Raw genomic sequence first — 17,500 nt, forward strand, 5'->3', positions numbered from 1 at the left:
ACTCTTTTGGTGCGCCTTAACCCACTAATCCACAAGGCATTATTTCATTACTCGACTACCACCCAACCTATAACCACCCAATGCAGCACTACATCATATGAGTGGATGGCTGCCGCTCCCACCTACCACTAATTTATCCAGCTAGAAGAATGAAGTATTAGGGCATAAACTGACTTAGAATCACACTCATACTAACACCAGATTTAACACTCATACTAACACCAGATTTAACACTCATACTAACACCAGATTTAACACTCATACTAACACCAGATTTAACACTCATACTAACACCAGATTTAACACTCATACTAACACCAGATTTAACACTCATACTAACACCAGATTTAACACTCATACTAACACCAGATTTAACACTCATACTAATACCAGATTTAACACTCATACTAACACCAGATTTAACACTCATACTAACACCAGATTTAACACTCATACTAACACCAGATTTAACACTCATACTAACACCAGATTTAACACTCATACTAACACCAGATTTAACACTCATACTAACACCAGATTTAACACTCATACTAACACCAGATTTAACACTCATACTAACACCAGATTTAACACTCATACTAACACCAGATTTAACACTCATACTAACACCAGATTTAACACTCATACTAACACCAGATTTAACACTCATACTAACACCAGATTTAACACTCATACTAACACCAGATTTAACACTCATACTAACACCAGATTTAACACTCATACTAACACGTGGACACAGTGGCTTGGAATTTGTCAGTATCTGCAAAGGCACTTAATTGGTTTAGTTTGAGAGAGAGAGAGAGAGAGAGAGAGAGAGTAGGAACAGCACACACACACACACACACACACACACACACACACACGAGGAAATGTCAGACCACACCTCGTGTCATGAGGACCAAAGAAAACAAGCACCTCTCTCTCTCTCACCAGCAGTTCAGCGATGAACTTTAGTTCTCTTTAGAGAGAGAGAGAGAGAGAGAGAGAAATGGAGAAATGAATTCCCCGAGCTAGGCAACTAAGGCCATATAGCCCCGCTGGGGTTACAGGAGGGAGCTACCCCTCCCGGCAACGGTAGCCCGGGCGAGGCTCGAACTTGCGACCTCCCGATCACAAGCTCAGCGCGCTACCACTGTGCCACCGCGCCCCCCAGAGAGAGAGAGAGAGAGAGAGAGAGAGAGAGAGAGTATACATAATGCAAGAGGCAAGGGGGAAGAGTACACGAGAGAAGAGGATTGGTGGGAGGATTACACAGGATTACACAGGAAAGCAAACAGCAACAGACCTTATGGTCCTTTCGAGGCTGCTTGTTCGAGAAAACTATGACTACAAGATCTAACTCTACATGTTGAAGGATAAGGATAGGAAAGCAAGAAGGCTCCCCCCACCACCAAACCCTTCAGGAAAAAGTGAGAAAAACCACCATGCAGCATGGAAAAACTGACATGGAAATTTTATAGGAAACACTGGAAAGGAAAAGTCACATTCTATAATACTTTATCTATAAGCTACCCGATAGAGTAACCTGAAAGAGAAAGTAAACAAATAAAATAATAGTTACGGCATGACATTATAAACCGGTTACATTGAGTTAATGGGAAGTCTGTGGACATAACGTGGAAGCTACACACTGCACAGTGTGGATATTTAGGGGTGGTGCAGCAGCCTTGCCTGGCGCTTTTAAGGTAGGCAGCAGTCAATCAGGCCCTAGCTCCGTTTGCTCCACTGAGACAAGGAACTCTCCCATGTGGGACAAGTACACAAGTTTCATCCTGAAGCAGTGACCCCTGGTACATTAAAAAAATCCCGATGGTGGTCACTTGACTAACAGGGACCCTCAGTGATCCACAGCCCATCACAGGTCGAAAGTAAGAGTAGTGACCGTTAACTCAGGGTTATCTGTGCAGATCCTAATCTGTGCTTATATTGCTTTCTTTGCGCTGGGGAGACTGAAAAGTATATAGGACGGGTGTCTTAGATAAAAGGGGACTGCACAGAGGAGAAGAAGAAGGAGGAGGAGGAGGAGCAGAGGAGAGGAAGAAGGAAGAAAGAAAGGAAGGAAGGAGGGAACGAACGAACACGCGATAAAAAGGACAGAAGCAGAAATATTGTGGAATTAACAGAGAGAGAGAGAGAGAGAGAGAGAGAGAGAGAGAGAGAGAGAGAGAGAGATTCTTAGTACTGAAGTCATTCGTCCTCTGCTTTCATATTCGTCACAATGTCTCTCTCTCTCTCTCTCTCTCTCTCTCTGCATATATATATTATGAATAGATAGACAGATAGATACAGATAGACAGATAGGTAGGTAGGTAGGAAGACAGACAGATAGATAGCTATGGACACATACATATAAAATGCTGGTAAAATACGTATAATGGTGTTAGTGGTATTATAACAGAGATGAAATGGTAAATAATAACAGTACTGGTGTTATACTACATTGATATAGTGCAGTGGGATGTAGAAATGACCCGGTATAGTGTGGTGGTGTGATGAAAGAGAGTACTGGTATGATGTGGTGGTGTAGAAGCGATGTGGTATGGCGTGATGGGTCTTGCGATGTATGGATGTTGACATGACTGGTGTGAGATATGCAACTATTCCATCATACCGTGCAGTCTATTCCTCTTCTGCTTTCCCTCTATACCTCTTGCCTTTCCCTCCCCCACACATACTGGTGTGAGATATACAACTATTCCATCATACCGTGCAGTCTATTCCTCTTCTGCTTTCCCTCTATACCTCTTGCCTTTCCCTCCCCCACACATACTGGTGTGAGATATACAACTATTCCATCATACCGTGCAGTCTATTCCTCTTCTGCTTTCCCTCTATACCTCTTGCCTTTCCCTCCCCCACACATACTGGTGTGAGATATACAACTATTCCATCATGCCGTGCAGTCTATTCCTCTTCTGCTTTCCCTCTCTACCTCTTGCCTTTCCCTCCCCCACACAGAAGCAAGCTGCCTTTGAGTATGGAAGGGCAGCTGACCGTGGAGAAGACCCCTGCTTACTTCACCACGCCAGGGGTACCGGCCAGGGTGAAGCAAGACCTGCCTGACGCTAAGTTACTCCTGGTGGTGCGGGATCCAGTCACCAGGGCCCTGTCTGACTACACCCAGAGTCTTAGGTGAGGCAGGGGCAGGCAGGGGTGAGGGAGAGGAGGCAGGGGAAGCAGGGGGTAGACAGGAAAGGCTAAGAGAAGCAAGCAGAAGCTAGGAGAGGCAGGAGTTAGGCTGAGTAAGGCAGAAAAATGCAAGGGACCGAGTTTGGGATGTGTCAGGATTTTCCTTATTTATCGAATTCAGTCTCTAGACAGGCAGGGGAAGCAGGAGGCCAGGGTAGAAAGGCAAGGCAGTGAGAGGCAGGGGAGGCAGGAAAAGGCAAGAGGAGACAGGGTAGGTTGGGAAGAGGCAAAGAAATCCAGACGTAAGAAGGGAAACTGGGGTAGACAAATTTGGGGTGTGACAGAACATTCCACGTTTCTAAAAATATATTAAAGGAGAAGAACAAGGTAACCACGATACGTAGGAGGGTAAGGAGAGGAAGGGAGTGGCTAGGAGAAGTCGAGGAACGAAGCAGGGGTAGGCAGGGTGACGTAGAGGAGGAGGGAAAATTCAGAGGGAAGAATTTGGGTTTCAGCAAGACCCTACCTCTAGATTACTGGTGGTGGCTTCGAGTTAGGAAGAGGAGACAGGGGTAAGCAGAAGAAAAGCAGGGTAAGTCACGGCATGGTAGGGCAAAAGAGAGGCTGGGAGAGGCAGGGAAAAGCAGGAGAAGGTAGGGAAAGGCAGGAGAAGGTAGGGAAAGGCAGAAGGAGGCAGGGGAAGAGGGGGTAAGACAGCAAAATTCAGAGTCGCGATGGGACGTGGCGGGAATTTTTCATCTCAGGTAAGGTAGGGGAAGCAGGTAGAGGCTGGGTGTACTGTACATAACAGGTGAGGCAGGGGAAGGCAGGCAGAGGCAAAGGGAGGCAGGGTAAGGCAGGGCGAGGCAGCGGGAATCTACAGCAGAGAAAGCAGGAGACGGGAGAGGTAGGGATGATACGTCAGGGATGTGACAGGGCCTCCTCTACTAGATTCTTGGTGGTGGTGTCAGATTAGCCAGAGGAGGCAGGGAAGGCAGGACAGGCAGAGAGAAACAGGAAAAAATATAGGAGCAGGAGAAGAGAGAGAGACTAGGAGAGAGAGAGGGAGACAGAGAGAGGGCTGTGAGAAGCAAAAGAGACAGAAAGACGCTAAGAGACCTGGGAGAGGGAGACAGAAGGAGGATGAGGAAGAGACAGAAGAAAAGGAAGGTGAAGTATGACAGAGAGAGAGAGAGAGAGAGAGAGAGAGAGAGAGAGAGAGAGAGAGAGAGAGAGAGAGAGAGAGAGAGAGAGAGAGAGAGAGAGAGAGAGAGAGAGAGAGAGAGAGAGAAATAATAAGCAGATGAAAGAGGGAGGGTAAGAGAAGGGCAGGTGATTATTGAGATAGTCAAATGGCCGAGCTGGATTGCGACAGGAGCGTTTCATCTCAGGTTAGGCAGAGGAAGCAGGGTGAGGCAGGAGAAGGCAGGACGAGGCAGAGGGAGGCTAGGAGAAGCGAGGCACGAGGAGGCTGGGGGAGGCAGGAACAGGAAGGGGAGGCAGAGGAATACAGAGGGACAAATTCAGGATGTGACAGGATTCCATTACTTCCAGATTTATGGCGTGGATTTCTGCTGCAAGTCTTAGGATAGGTAGATGAAAGAGGGTGAGGCAGTGGAAGGCAGGGTGAGGCAGTGGATGGCAGGGTGAGGCAGTGGAATGCAGGGTGAGGCAGTGGATGGCAGGGTGAGGCAGTGGAAGGCAGGGTGAGGCAGGGTGAGGCATTGGAAGGCGAGATGAGGCAGTGGAAGGCAGGTTGAGGCAGTGGAGGGCAGAGTGAGGCAGTGGAAGGCTGGGCGGGGTAGGGGAATGCCGGGTGAGGCAGTGGAAGGCAGGGTGAGGCAGTGGAAAGCAGGGTGGAGCAGGGTGAGGCAGGGTGAGACAGTGGGAGGCAGGCTGAGACAGTGGAAGGCAGGGTGAGGCGGTGGAAGGCAGGGTGAGGCACGGGGAAGGCAAGGCAAGACAGTAGAAGGCAGGGTGAGGCAGTGGAAGGCAGGATGAGGCAGTGGAAGACAGGGTGAAGCAGGGAGAAGAATGGGTGAGGCTGTGGAAGGCAGGGTGAGGCAGTGGAAGGCAGGATCAGACAGTGGAAGGCAGAGCGAGGCAGTGGGAGGTAGGGTGAGACAGTGGAAGGCAGAGCGAGGCAGTGGAAGGCAGGATGGGACAGTGGAAGGCAGGCTCAGACAGTGGAAGGCAGGGTGAGGCAGTGGAAGGCAGGATGAGGCAGTGGAAGACAGGGTGAGGCAAGGAGAAGAAAGGGTGAGGCTGTGGAAGGCAGGGTGAGACAGTGGAAGGCAGAGTGAGGCAGTGGAAGGCAGGATGGGACAGTGGAAGGCAGGGTGAGGCAGTGGAAGGCAGGGTGAGGCAGTGGAAGGCAGGATGAGGCAGTGGAAGACAGGGTGAGGCAGTGGAAGGCAGGATGAGGCAGTGGAAGACAGGGTGAGGGAGTGGAAGACAGGGTGAAGCAGGGAAAAGAAAGGGTGAGGCTGTGGAAGGCAGGGTGAGGCAGTGGAAGGTAGGGTGAGGGAGTGGAAGGCAGGATCAGACAGTGGAAGGCAGGGCGAGGCAGTGGGAGGTAGGGTGAGGCAGTGGAAGGCAGGGCGAGGCAGTGGAAGGCAGGCTCAGACAGTGGAAGGCAGGATGGGACAGTGGAAGGCAGGATGAGGCAGTGGAAGGCAGGGTGAGGCAGGGGAAGGCAGGGTGAGGTAGGAATAGGCAGGGTGAGGTAGGAAGAGGAAGGGTGAGGCAGGGGAAGGCAGAGTGAGGCAGGATTGACAAGTAAGGCAGGTGGGGGGATGGAGGGAGGGACAAAGTACATACACTCAAGCCAGAAGGAACAAACAGGAGTGAGGAAGGGAAGGGAAGGGAAGGGAAGGGAAGGGAAGGGAAGGGAAAAGAAAAGAAGGGAAGGGAAGGGAAGGGAAGGGAAGGGAAGGGAAAAGAAGGGAAGGGAAGGGAAGGGATGGGAAGGGAAGGGAAGGGAAGGGAAGGGAAAAGAAAGGAAGGGAAGGGAAGGGATGGGAAGGGAAGGGAAGGGAAGGGAAATGAAGGAAAGGGAAGGGAAGGAAAGGGGAGGGAAGGGAAGGGAAGGGAAGCGAAGGGAAGGGAAGGGAAGGAAAGGGAAGGGAAGTGAAAAGAAAGGAAGGGAAGGGAAGGGATGGGAAAGGAAGGGAAGGAAAGGGAAGGGATGGGATTGGAAGTAAAGGGAAGGGAAGGGAAGGGAAGGAAAAGGAAGGGAAAGGAAGGAAGGAAGGGAAGGAAGAAGAAGGGAAGGAAGGAAGGGAAGGGAAGGAAAGGGAAGAAGGGAAGAAAGGAAGGAAGGAAGGGATGGAAGGAAGGAAGGGAAGGGAAATGAAGGAAGGGAAGGAAGGAAAGGGAGGGAAGGAAGGGAAGGGAAGGGAAGGGAAGGAAAGGGAAGGGAAGTGAAAAGAAAGGAAGGGAAGGGAAGGGATGGGAAAGGAAGGGAAGGAAAGGGAAGGGATGGGATTGGAAGTAAAGGGAAGGGAAGGGAAGGGAAGGAAAGGGAAGGGAAAGGAAGGAAGGAAAGAGAGAAGGGAAGAGTGAGGCAGTATATGGAATGAAAGAGGAGTAGGAAGAGAAAAGAAGGAAGAGAAAAAGGAAGAGGAGGGAAGAGGAGGGGAGAGGAAAGAAGTGAGAGAAAGAAGAGGAGAGGGGAGGGAAGGGAGGGAAGAAAGAGGAAGGAAGGATGGAAGAAAAGAAAGGATGAGGTAAGAAAGAGAGGGAAGTGGAGGGAAAGGAAGGGAAGGGAAAAAGAGGATGTGACTGAAAGAAGAAAGGAAAGGGGAAGGGAAAGAATGGAAGAGAGATGGGAGGGGAGGGAGGGAGGGAAGGGAAGAAAAGGTAGTGAAAAGGGGTTAGAATTGAGGGAAGAGGGGAGAGGAGGGAAGAGAGAGAAAGAGAAGAGGGAAGAGAAGAGGAAAGAGGGGAAAATAGGAGTGAGACAGACGAGGAAATAAAAAAACATGAGAAACGAGAGGAAAGGAGTGGAGAGGAGAGGAGGAGTGGAGAGGAGAGGAGGAGAGGAGTGGAGAGGAGGAGTGGAGAGGAGAGGAGGAGTGGAGAGGAGAGGAGGAGTGGAGAGGAGAGGAGAATGGAGAGGAGAGGAGGAGTGGAGAGGAGAGGAGAATGGAGAGGAGAGGAGGAGTGGAGAGGAGAGGAGGAGTGGAGAGGAGGAGTGGAGAGGAGAGGAGAGTGGAGAGGAGAGGAGAGTGGAGAGGAGAGGAGGAGTGGAGAGGAGAGGAGGAGTGGAGAGGAGAGGAGAGGAGAGGAGAGGAGTGGAGAGGAGAGGAGGAGTGGAGAGGAGAGGAGGAGTGGAGAGGAGAGGAGTGGAGAGGAGAGGAGTGGAGAGGAGTGGAGAGGAGAGGAGGAGAGGAGTGGAGAGGAGAGGAGGAGTGGAGAGGAGAGGAGGAGTGAAGAGGAGAGGAGAATGGAGAGGAGAGGAGAATGGAGAGGAGAGGAGGAATGGAGAGGAGAAGAGGAGAGGAGTGGAGAGGAGAGGAGGAGTGGAGAGGAGAGGAGGAGTGGAGAGGAGAGGAGGAGTGGAGAGGAGAGGAGAATGGAGAGGAGAGGAAGAGTGGAGAGGAGAGGAGGAGAGGAGTGGAGAGGAGAGGAGGAGTGGAGAGGAGAGGAGAATGGAGAGGAGAGGAGGAGTGGAGAGGAGAGGAGGAGAGGAGAGGAGGAGTGGGGAGGAGAGGAGAGTGGAGAGGAGAGGAGGAATGGAGAGGAGAGGAGGCTTGGACAGGAGAGGAGGAGTGGAGAGGAGAGGAGGAGTGGAGAGGAGAGGATTACACAGGATTACACAGGAAAGCAAACAGCAACAGACCTTATGGTCCTTTCGAGGCTGCTTGTTAGGGAAAACTATGACTACAAGATCTAACTCTACGTGCTGAAGGATAAGGATAGTAAAGCAAGAATGCTCCCCCCACCATCAAACCCTCAAGGAAAAAGCGAGAAAAACCACCATGCAGCATGGAAAAACTGACATGGAAATTTTATAGGAAAAGTCACATTCTATAATACATTATCTATAAGCTACCCGATTGAGTAACCTGAAAGAGAAAGTAAACAAATAAAATAATAGTTACGGCATGACATTATAAACCGGTACATTGAGTTAATGGGAAGTCTGTGGACATAACGTGGAAGCTACACACTGCACAGTGTGGATGTTTAGGGGTGGTGTAGCAGCCTTGCCTGGTGCTTTTAAGGTAGGCAGCAGTCAATCAGGCCTCAGCTCCGTTTGCTCCACTGAGACAAGGAACTCCCCCATGTGGGACAAATACACAAGTTTCATCCTGAAGCAGTGACCCCTGGTACATTAAAAAAATCCCGATGGTGGTCACTTGACTAACAGGGACCCTCAGTGATCCACAGCCCATCACAGGTCGAAAGTAAGAGTAGTGACCGTTAACTCAGGGTTATCTGTGCAGATCCTAATCTGTGCTTATATTGCTTTCTTTGCATTGGGGAGATTGAAAAATATTTAAGACGGGTGTCTTAGATAAAAGGGGACTGCAGAGTGCACAGTGTGGATGTGCAATGCACAGAGTGGATGTTTAGGGGTGGTGCGGCAACCTTCCCTGGCGCTTTTTAGGTAGGCAGCAGTCAGTCAGGCAATATCTCCGTTCACTCCACTGAGACAAGGAACTCTCCCATGTGGGACAAGTACACAAGTTTCATCCTGAAGCAGTGACCCCTGGTACATTAAAAAAATCCCGATGGTGGTCACTTGACTAACAGGGACCCTCAGTGATCCACAGCCCATCACAGGTCGAAAGTAAGAGTAGTGACCTTTTACTCAGGGTTATCTGTGCAGATCCTAATCTGTGCTTACTGTATATTACCTCATTTGCTTTGGGTAAATCGAAAAACGTATAATGACATGACGTGACGCCATGTTAAGTTTACAGGGTGTCCTGTAGACACGAGGGGACTGCACAGTGTGGATGTTTAGGGGTGGTGTGGCAGCCTTGCCTGGCGCTTTTAAGGAAGGCAGCAGTCAATCAGGCCCTAGCTCCGTTCACTCCACTGAGACAGGGAACTCTCCCATGTGGGACAAGTACACAAGTTTCATCCTGAAGCAGTGACCCCTGGTACATTAAAAAAATCCCGATGGTGGTCGCTTGACTAACAGGGACCCTCAGTGATCCACAGCCCATCACAGGTCGAAAATAAGAGTAGTGACCGTTAACTCAGGGCTATCTGTGCAGATCCTAATCAGTGCTTATATTGCTTTGTTTGCACTGAATAAATTGAAAGTGTATAATAGTGTGACGCAACACTATGTATGGGTACATTCTTTACGGGGTGTCTTGTAGACAAAAGGGGCATAAACTTACATGTACCGTAGCTATAAAAGCAAGTTATTCGGACAGAAAAAGTCAGCTGGGGATTCTCGTGCAAATACTTGTCTAATTTGTTTTTGAATGTCTCAATTGAGATACTGTTCACAGTATCTGAGGGTAATCTCTTCCAGATATTTACAACTCTGTTAACGAAGAAGTATTTTGCTTTGTGGGATTGGAATCGCTTTCCCATAATTTTGCAGCCATTACTTCTGGTTTGACTCAACCGGTCTATATCAAAATATTTATTCATGTCTAAGTTGTCATATCCCTTCATGATTTTGAAAACTTCAATAAGGTCCCCTCTTAACCTGTGCTTCGTTAGGCTAAATAATTTAAGTTCTTCAAGGCGTTCCTCATATGGTTTGTTTCTAAGTCATGGTATCATTTTTGTGATTCTTCACTGAATTTTCTCTAATTTTTCAATGTCCTTTCTGTAGTACGGAGACCAGAATTGCACACAATACTCAAGATGGGGGCGCACTAGCGAGTTGTACAAGGCAAGTATGACTTTTTCGGATTTAAACTCGAAAGTTCTTCCAATAAAACCCACCAGCTTGTTTGCAATTTTAACCGCATCGGTACACTGCTTGCTTGGTTTTAGGTCATTTGATATTATCACACCAAGATCCTTTTCACTGTCTGTACTTGATAACTGAATATTGTTCATTTTGTAATTTGCATGGACATTGTTATTTCCAATATGAAGTACTTTACATTTTCTGTGTTGAATTTCATTTGCCATTTTTCTGCCCAGCTTGCTAAAGTATTAAGGTCATTTTGTAACTGTTGCCACTGTAATTTTGAAGTGACTTTACTGGTTATTTTAGTATCATCTGCAAATTTGGATACTTTACAATTTAGACCCTCATCAATATCATTTATATAGATAATAAAAAGTATCGGTCCAGGTACTGAGCCTTGAGGAACTCCACTGATCACATTACGCCATTTGGATTCCTTTCCATTTATCACAACTCGCTGTTTTCGGTCTGAAAGCCAGTCTTGTAACCATTTTTGTGCATTTCCTTTTATTCCATGTGCTTCTATTTTTCTCACGAGACGCTTGTGAGGGACAGTGTCAAATGCTTTCTGAAAGTCGAGGTAAATTATGTCTACTGCTCTTGAGTCATCGTATGGTTTGTAAACATCATGGAAGAAGTCCAGTAAGTTAGTTAAGCATGAACGACGATGTCTGAATCCATGCTGCGAGTCTTTAATTATATTATTTTCTTCTAGATAATTAACTATTTTATCTCTTATGATTTTTTTGCATTAACTTGCACACTACTGATGTTAAGCTGATTGGTCTGTAATTTCCTGGGTGCGACTCATTTCCTTTTTTGAAAATTGGTGTTACATTTGCTAGTTTCCATTCGCATGGAACTTTCCCAGTACTTAATGATTTATTGAATAAGACAGAGAGTGGCAGCAGTAACTCATGTTTTGCTTCTTTGAGAATTCTTGGTGATATTTTATCGGGGCCAGGGGTTTTGTTTATGTTCGTACTATTTATGGCTGAAAGGATATCGTTATTATGGATAGCATAGTTACTAAGGACTGTGCTATTTGCTTGGTTTGTGGGTAACAGTAGGTTTCTGGTGGTGTTTCCTACTGCAAAAACAGACACAAAGTAATCGTTGAGAATGTTTGCCATTTCGACCTCATTTTCAGTGTGTTTGCCATTGTTTGTTTTTAGAGGACCTATTGATGTAGTCATAACCTTTTTCTTTCTAATGTAACTGTAAAATTCTTTAGGATTTGATTTGCACGTATTATCAATGTGGATCTCCAGTGCTCTTTTGCTTTGTTTAATAAGTCTTTTCGATATGCAGCGTAGATTATCGCACTGTAATTTATCATCATTATTTTGTGTAGCTTTATATTTATGGTATCCCTGTTTTTTTGGCTATTAAGTTACTATTTATTTCACTGGACCACCACTTTGGTTTACTATTTCCAGCTGGACATCTGTTACGTAGTGGCACACATGACTTTATCACTTCATTAAATTTTTTGGTGAATATTTCCCATGCTTGGTTTATGTCATCGGTTTCAGACATTTGATTCCAATCTGCAGTTGCAAGTAGCGCTCTGAGCCTGCTGAAATTAGCTCTACGATAATCTGGGACCTTTTCTTTGCTCTCCGTTTCTTTTACTTTTTCAGTAGTAATATTAAACTGTATAGTTCGATGATCACTGGAACTAAACTCAGGTCCTATTTCAACGTTGTTGACTAGGTTATCATTTGTAGTCAAGATATTGTTTCCTCTCGTTGGGTATTCTACGTGTTGGGAAAGGGCGCTTTCTTGAAGATTCGTATAAAGCTCTTGTCCTGAGTGTGCTGTCAGTGGTTCACCCCACTTTGTTACCGGTAGATTAAAGTCTCCAAAAATTACGCTATCCTCTTGACAACAAATTTCCACAATTTGATCATAAAGTTTTTTATCTATCTCAGTTGACTGTGCTGGAGAACGATAGATGAGACATATTTATTTTGTGTGAATTAATACTTAGCTGAACATAACTGGCATCTATGTTAGTAATACTGGGTTTGGATAGCACAAGGGGATGGAGACTAGTTTTCACATATAGTAAAACACCACCACCAGCTCGATGTGGTCGCTCACAGCTGAAAATATTGTACCCTGTTAATGAGTATTCCGCTAGAAAGTCACGGTCAGATGTGTTAATCCAGGACTCTGTGATGCCAATGATGTCATAATTTTCTAGGTAAATTAGAGATTCTAAATCCTCAAACTTGTTACGTAGATTATGTGCGTTAACATAGCAGACTCTAATTCCGTTCCAACAGTTGGTGATCTGACTTTGTGGGTATTTACATTAAGGTTACTGTTCCTGGACGTGCCGCGTTTTTTGATCTGAAGAGGGCGACTTTATCGTGTAAAAGTCTACCTAGCCGTGCTGCTCCTACTGAGTTCAAATGGAGACCATCTTTCTGGAATAGAGTATGTTGCTCATAAAACTGGTCCCACAGATTGACAAAGTCGACTCTCTCTTGCGTGCAGAGTGATTTGAGCTGGTTATTTGTGCTGAAGGCCTTATCATAGAAACTATTCTCTGCCTTGATCCTTGGGAGTATACCAGATAGGCCTATTATCACATTAGTGGACTTAGTTTTGAATCGTTTGATCATTTCATGATACTTTGCAAGCAATTCCTCTGATCTATTGCGTTTCAGATCATTTGTACCAACATGGATAACGTATAGGTTGATCATTTGCGTCTTTTGTGACCTCATCGCAGGCTTCTGTGATATCACGTAGTCCACCTCCTGGAAAACAGTACCTCTTTCTGCTGATGGGGGCCCGTCCACAAAATTCCTTCTGCTGACTGCGTACAATAGACTCCCCAATAAGCCTTGTTTCTTCAGTCTCATTAACCGCTTCGGCAAGGATCTGGTAGCGATTATACGTAGTTATGGGAAGATGCTTCCTCGTATCTTTTCCGGGTTTTACGCCATTTCTTACCATAGTAAAGGGGACTTCGCTTGGCGAGGAACGTACTGAATTGCTGGGTGAGGAAGATACTGATACACTATTATTTGTAACTGCCTGATGGGCGGGGGCTTGTACGAGCTCAGTTTGTACGCTTCTTCCTTCTTGAGTGCTGTTGCTGACTCCTGCATTTGCCGCTACAAACTCTTTCAGTGTCTCAAACTCTCCCTTGAGTTCCCTGTAATTTCTCTGCTATTCAGCTAAACCATTTTCTAGATCTCTTCTCAAGATGCATAGTTTGCACGCAGGCGTCGAAAAGTAATCCGAAAAATACTGAGCCGCAAAGCAACCAGTACACTCCTGGCAGGCCTTCAGGTTAGATGGCATTTTGCAGCAATATTTCCACAATCCCACACAAATAAAAAATAATATACAACTGGTTAATGGATGTTGTTACAAATGGTCAATTTACTCTATATATGAAATATTGAATTTCTAGGGAGATTCACTTACTTTTTATATATTATCTTCCTTTACCAGTATAAAAAGAATAGAAAATTTACCTGCTATGGCACAATCCAACCTACATGAATTCTTTTACCAGTGTAAAAAGAACAGAAAATCTGCTTGCTATGGTACAACCTAACTTACCATGAACTGTGTAAAATGAAAAGAGAATTTACTTGCTATGGTATGATCTAGCTTACCATGAATTATGGAAATACACCATACACTGATTCACTGAAGAAAAAGGAAAAACAAAAAAATAACAATGGAATGTTGGGGAAAAAATCGAAATAAAAACCTAGCTTTTCTCAGTGAACTGAAAATAAAAAATAATATACAACTGGTTAAGGGATGTTGTTAAAAATGGACAATTTACTCTATATATGAAATATTGAATTTCTAGGGAGATTCACTTACTTTTTATATACTATCTTCCTTTACCAGTATAAAAAGAATAGAAAATCCACCTGCTATAGCACAACCCAACCTACATGAATTCTTTTACCAGTGTAAAAAGAGTAGAAAATCTGCTTGCTATGGTACAGCCTAACTTACCATGAACTGTGTAAAATGAAAAGAAAATCTACTTGCTATGGCATGATCTAGCTTACCATGTATTGTGGAAATACACCATAAACTGATTCACTGGGAGAAAAAAGGAAAAAAGAAAATAACAATGGAATGTTGGGGAGAAATCAAAATAAACACCTAGCTTCACTCAGTGAACAACGGTTTGTAGTGCAAAAACTATTTCACTGGTGTAACATCAATCACACAGTTGTTACTCTATACAGAAGACAATGCTATTCACTTGCACTAAATTAGCAAGCAACTTAGTTAGTATTTGTTACGTTAGACTTTAAAGTAAGACGTACAGTCACGCGTACTAATTTCTGCTCAGGGGTTACCCCTTCCTTCCCCCCTCTACCCTGGACAGAGGGAAGGGGGGAATCGCGAACAAGTCTACCCCGCCTTCTGCCCCTAACTCCCCCACCCTCCACCTCCAGCTGCCAGTTACTGATTAGACGCAAATTTTCTCATGTCCTGTAAACATGACTAAACTGTCGTCGCACACGCTTTCAACGGCCAAGATTTGGACTATATTTTTAGAATAAATTATTACCGTATTGAACTGCATTCTCAGATTGAAAATATTCACCATCATTGTAATCCAGTGTCGTCCGCTGCACAATTGTGGGTTCCAGTGCTTACCTTTTCACTTCCCCCAGCTCTCTCTCTCTCTCTCTCTCTCTGAATTTACTTTTCCCACTCACTCTTTCTTTTTAAATTTATATAACTTTCTCTTTGCTTCTCTCCCCCTCTCCCCCTTCTCTCTCGTTCTTTGTCTTAAGTCTTTCCCGCTTCTCACCCCTCCCCTCCCCCCACCTTAGGCCTGATCAGCAGTCAGTTATACCGTCACCGCTGCTTCGTATATCTTGTGCAGGCAACATTTATCACACAAACTTAGGTCAGATGTATGGAAAGCTATTTTTTTTTATATGTATAATTGTATTTCTCATTGTGCCAAGTTCAAATAGAGAAAACCAGACCAATAATCGTAATTTTTATTAGAGTGACCGTTCCACTTCACATAGGTGGGTAGCTGGGCTTATAAACTGCACACACACACACACACACACACACACGCACACACACACACACACACACACACACACACACACACACGCACACACACACACACACACACACACACACACACACGAGACTTAAATTTTGCACTGACAGCGTGGCGACTACAAATATAGTCATTCTAACAACTGGATCTACTGGCTCCAAACCTTCCCTGTCCCAGTCAAACTCCTCATTCAATAACCGGTTATTGAATGAGGAGTTTGACTGGGACAGGGAAGGTTTAGAGCCAGCAGATCCAGTTGTTAGAATGACTATAATTGTAGTCGCCACGCTGTCAGTGCAAAATTTAAGTCGTGTGTGTGTGTGCGTGTGTGTGTGTAGTTTATAAGCCCAGCTACCCAGCTATGTGAAGTGGAACGGTCACTCTAATAAAGATTACGAATATTGGTCTGGTGTTCTCTATTTGAACTTGGCACATAATGAGAAATACAATTATATATATATATATATATATATATATATATATATATATATATAAAACAATAGCTTTCCATACATCTGACCTAAGTGTGTGTGATAAATGTTGCCTGCACATGATATACGAAGGAGCGGTGACGGTATAACTGACTGCTGATCAGGCCTAAGGTGGGGGGAGGGGAGGGGTGAGAGGCGGGGAAGACTTAAGACAAAGAACAAGAGAGAAGGGGGAGAGGGGGAGAGAAGCAAAGCGAAAGTTATATAAATTTAAAAAGAAAGAGTGAGTGGGAAAAGTAAATTCAGAGAGAGAGAGAGAGAGAGAGAGAGAGAGAGAGAGACAGCTGGGGGAAGTGAAAAGGTAAGCACTGGAACCCACAATTGTGCAGCGGACGACACTGGATTACAATGATGGTGAATATTTTCAATCTGAGAATGCAGTTCAATACGGTAATAATTTATTCTAAAAATATAGTCCAAATCTTGGCCGTTGAAAGCGTGTGCGACGACAGTTTAGTCATGTTTACAGGACATGAGAAAATTTGCGTCTAATCAGTAACTGGCAGCTGGAGGTGGAGGGTGGGGGAGTTAGGGGCAGAAGGCGGGGTAGACTTGTTCGCGATTCCCCCCTTCCCTCTCTCCAGGGTAGAGGGAGGATGGAAGGGGTAACCCTTGAGCAGAAATTAGTACGCGTGACTGTACAAGGCTGATAGTGGGAACGAAAACAAAGAGAGCTGGTAGGTAAATACACTCTCAGTTCACTACATCATTTACTAGTGAGAAAAGATAATCTGTTTGTTAGATATCGTTCTAACTGACCTTGATCTGCGGGGAAATAAACTATAATATGACTAAGACCAGAAATAACGGCGGGAAAGGGCAGGAATACGATGTAGGGGGTGGGAATATAAATGTAAACAAAGGGACACGCGAACGCTTTACACCTTTAACCCGCTCTAAAACTTTTACATGAAATCTATTTAAATACTTTACACGGGGGAAATATGTTTACGACTCTTATACACTGATCTGTTCACTTTCACACCGATCTTCACTCAAACTTGTTGTTGAAACACTTGGATATGCAGAGCGCTGGTTTAATGCGTGTGTATCCCAAGATTGCGCAGGGGAGGAGAGAGGAGAGGAGAGGCGAGGAGTGGAGAGGAGAGGAAGAGTGGAGAGAAGAGGAGGAGAGGAGTGGAGAGAAGAGGAGGAGAGGAGTGGAGAAGAGAGGAGGAGTGGAGAGGAGAGGAGAGGAGAGGAAAGGAGTGGAGAGGCGAGGAAAGGCGAGGAGAGGAGTGGTGAGGAGAGGAGTGGAAAGGAGAGGAGTGAAGAGGAGAGGAGGAGTGGAGAGGAGAGGAGGAGTGAAGAGGAGAGGAGAGGGGGAGAGGAGAGGAAGAGTGTAGGGAAGAGAGGAGAGGAGGAGTGGAGAGGAGAGGAGGAGTCGAGAGGAGTGGAGAGGAGGGGAGAGGAGGAGAGGAGAGGAAAGGAGGAGTGGAGAGGAGAGGAGAGGAGGAGAGGAGAGGAAAGGAGGAGTGGAGAGGAGAGGAGTGGAGAGAAGCGAGGAGGTGTGGAGAGGAGAGGAGGTATGGAGACGGAGGAAGAAGTAAGGGGTAGGGAGATGAAAGGGGAGAAAACTGATGCAGAGTGAGGCAGGGTGAGATAGGTGAGGCAGAGTAAAGCAGGGGAAAGCAAGGTGAGGTAGTGTGAGGCAGGGGGAAACAGGGTGAGATAGGGTGACAGGATGAGGCAGGGTAATGTACTGTGAGGAAGGGAGAGGAAAACTGAAGAAGAGTGAGGCAGGGTGAGTTAGGGATTGACAGGGAGAGAAAGGGAGAAAAAAGTGGGGAAGGGAGAGGCAGGAATGAAATTGGGATGGAGAGAGGAAAGAGCTGGCCTTCTAGGAGAGAGAGAGAGAGAGAGAGAGAGAGAGAGAGAGAGAGAGAGAGAGAG

General features: G+C 45.8%; 1 protein-coding gene across 1 annotated transcript in view; it reads left to right on the top strand.

Moving 5' to 3' along the window:
- The window catches only part of LOC145411912 (heparan sulfate glucosamine 3-O-sulfotransferase 3B1-like), an 88,426-nt gene that overhangs the window by 57,501 nt on the left and 13,425 nt on the right, over positions 1-17,500 (top strand). Inside the window, exon 5 of the mRNA XM_080281882.1 lies at positions 2,980-3,153. Within this exon, the coding sequence (XP_080138008.1) occupies positions 2,980-3,153 (174 nt within the window). The remainder of the gene's footprint in view (positions 1-2,979; positions 3,154-17,500) is intronic.

Source organism: Coenobita brevimanus, chromosome 91, assembly GCF_032717465.1.
Source record: "Coenobita brevimanus isolate Jiangsu-jjx chromosome 91, ASM3271746v2, whole genome shotgun sequence".
In the NCBI taxonomy this organism is placed as follows: Eukaryota; Metazoa; Arthropoda; class Malacostraca; order Decapoda; family Coenobitidae; genus Coenobita; species Coenobita brevimanus.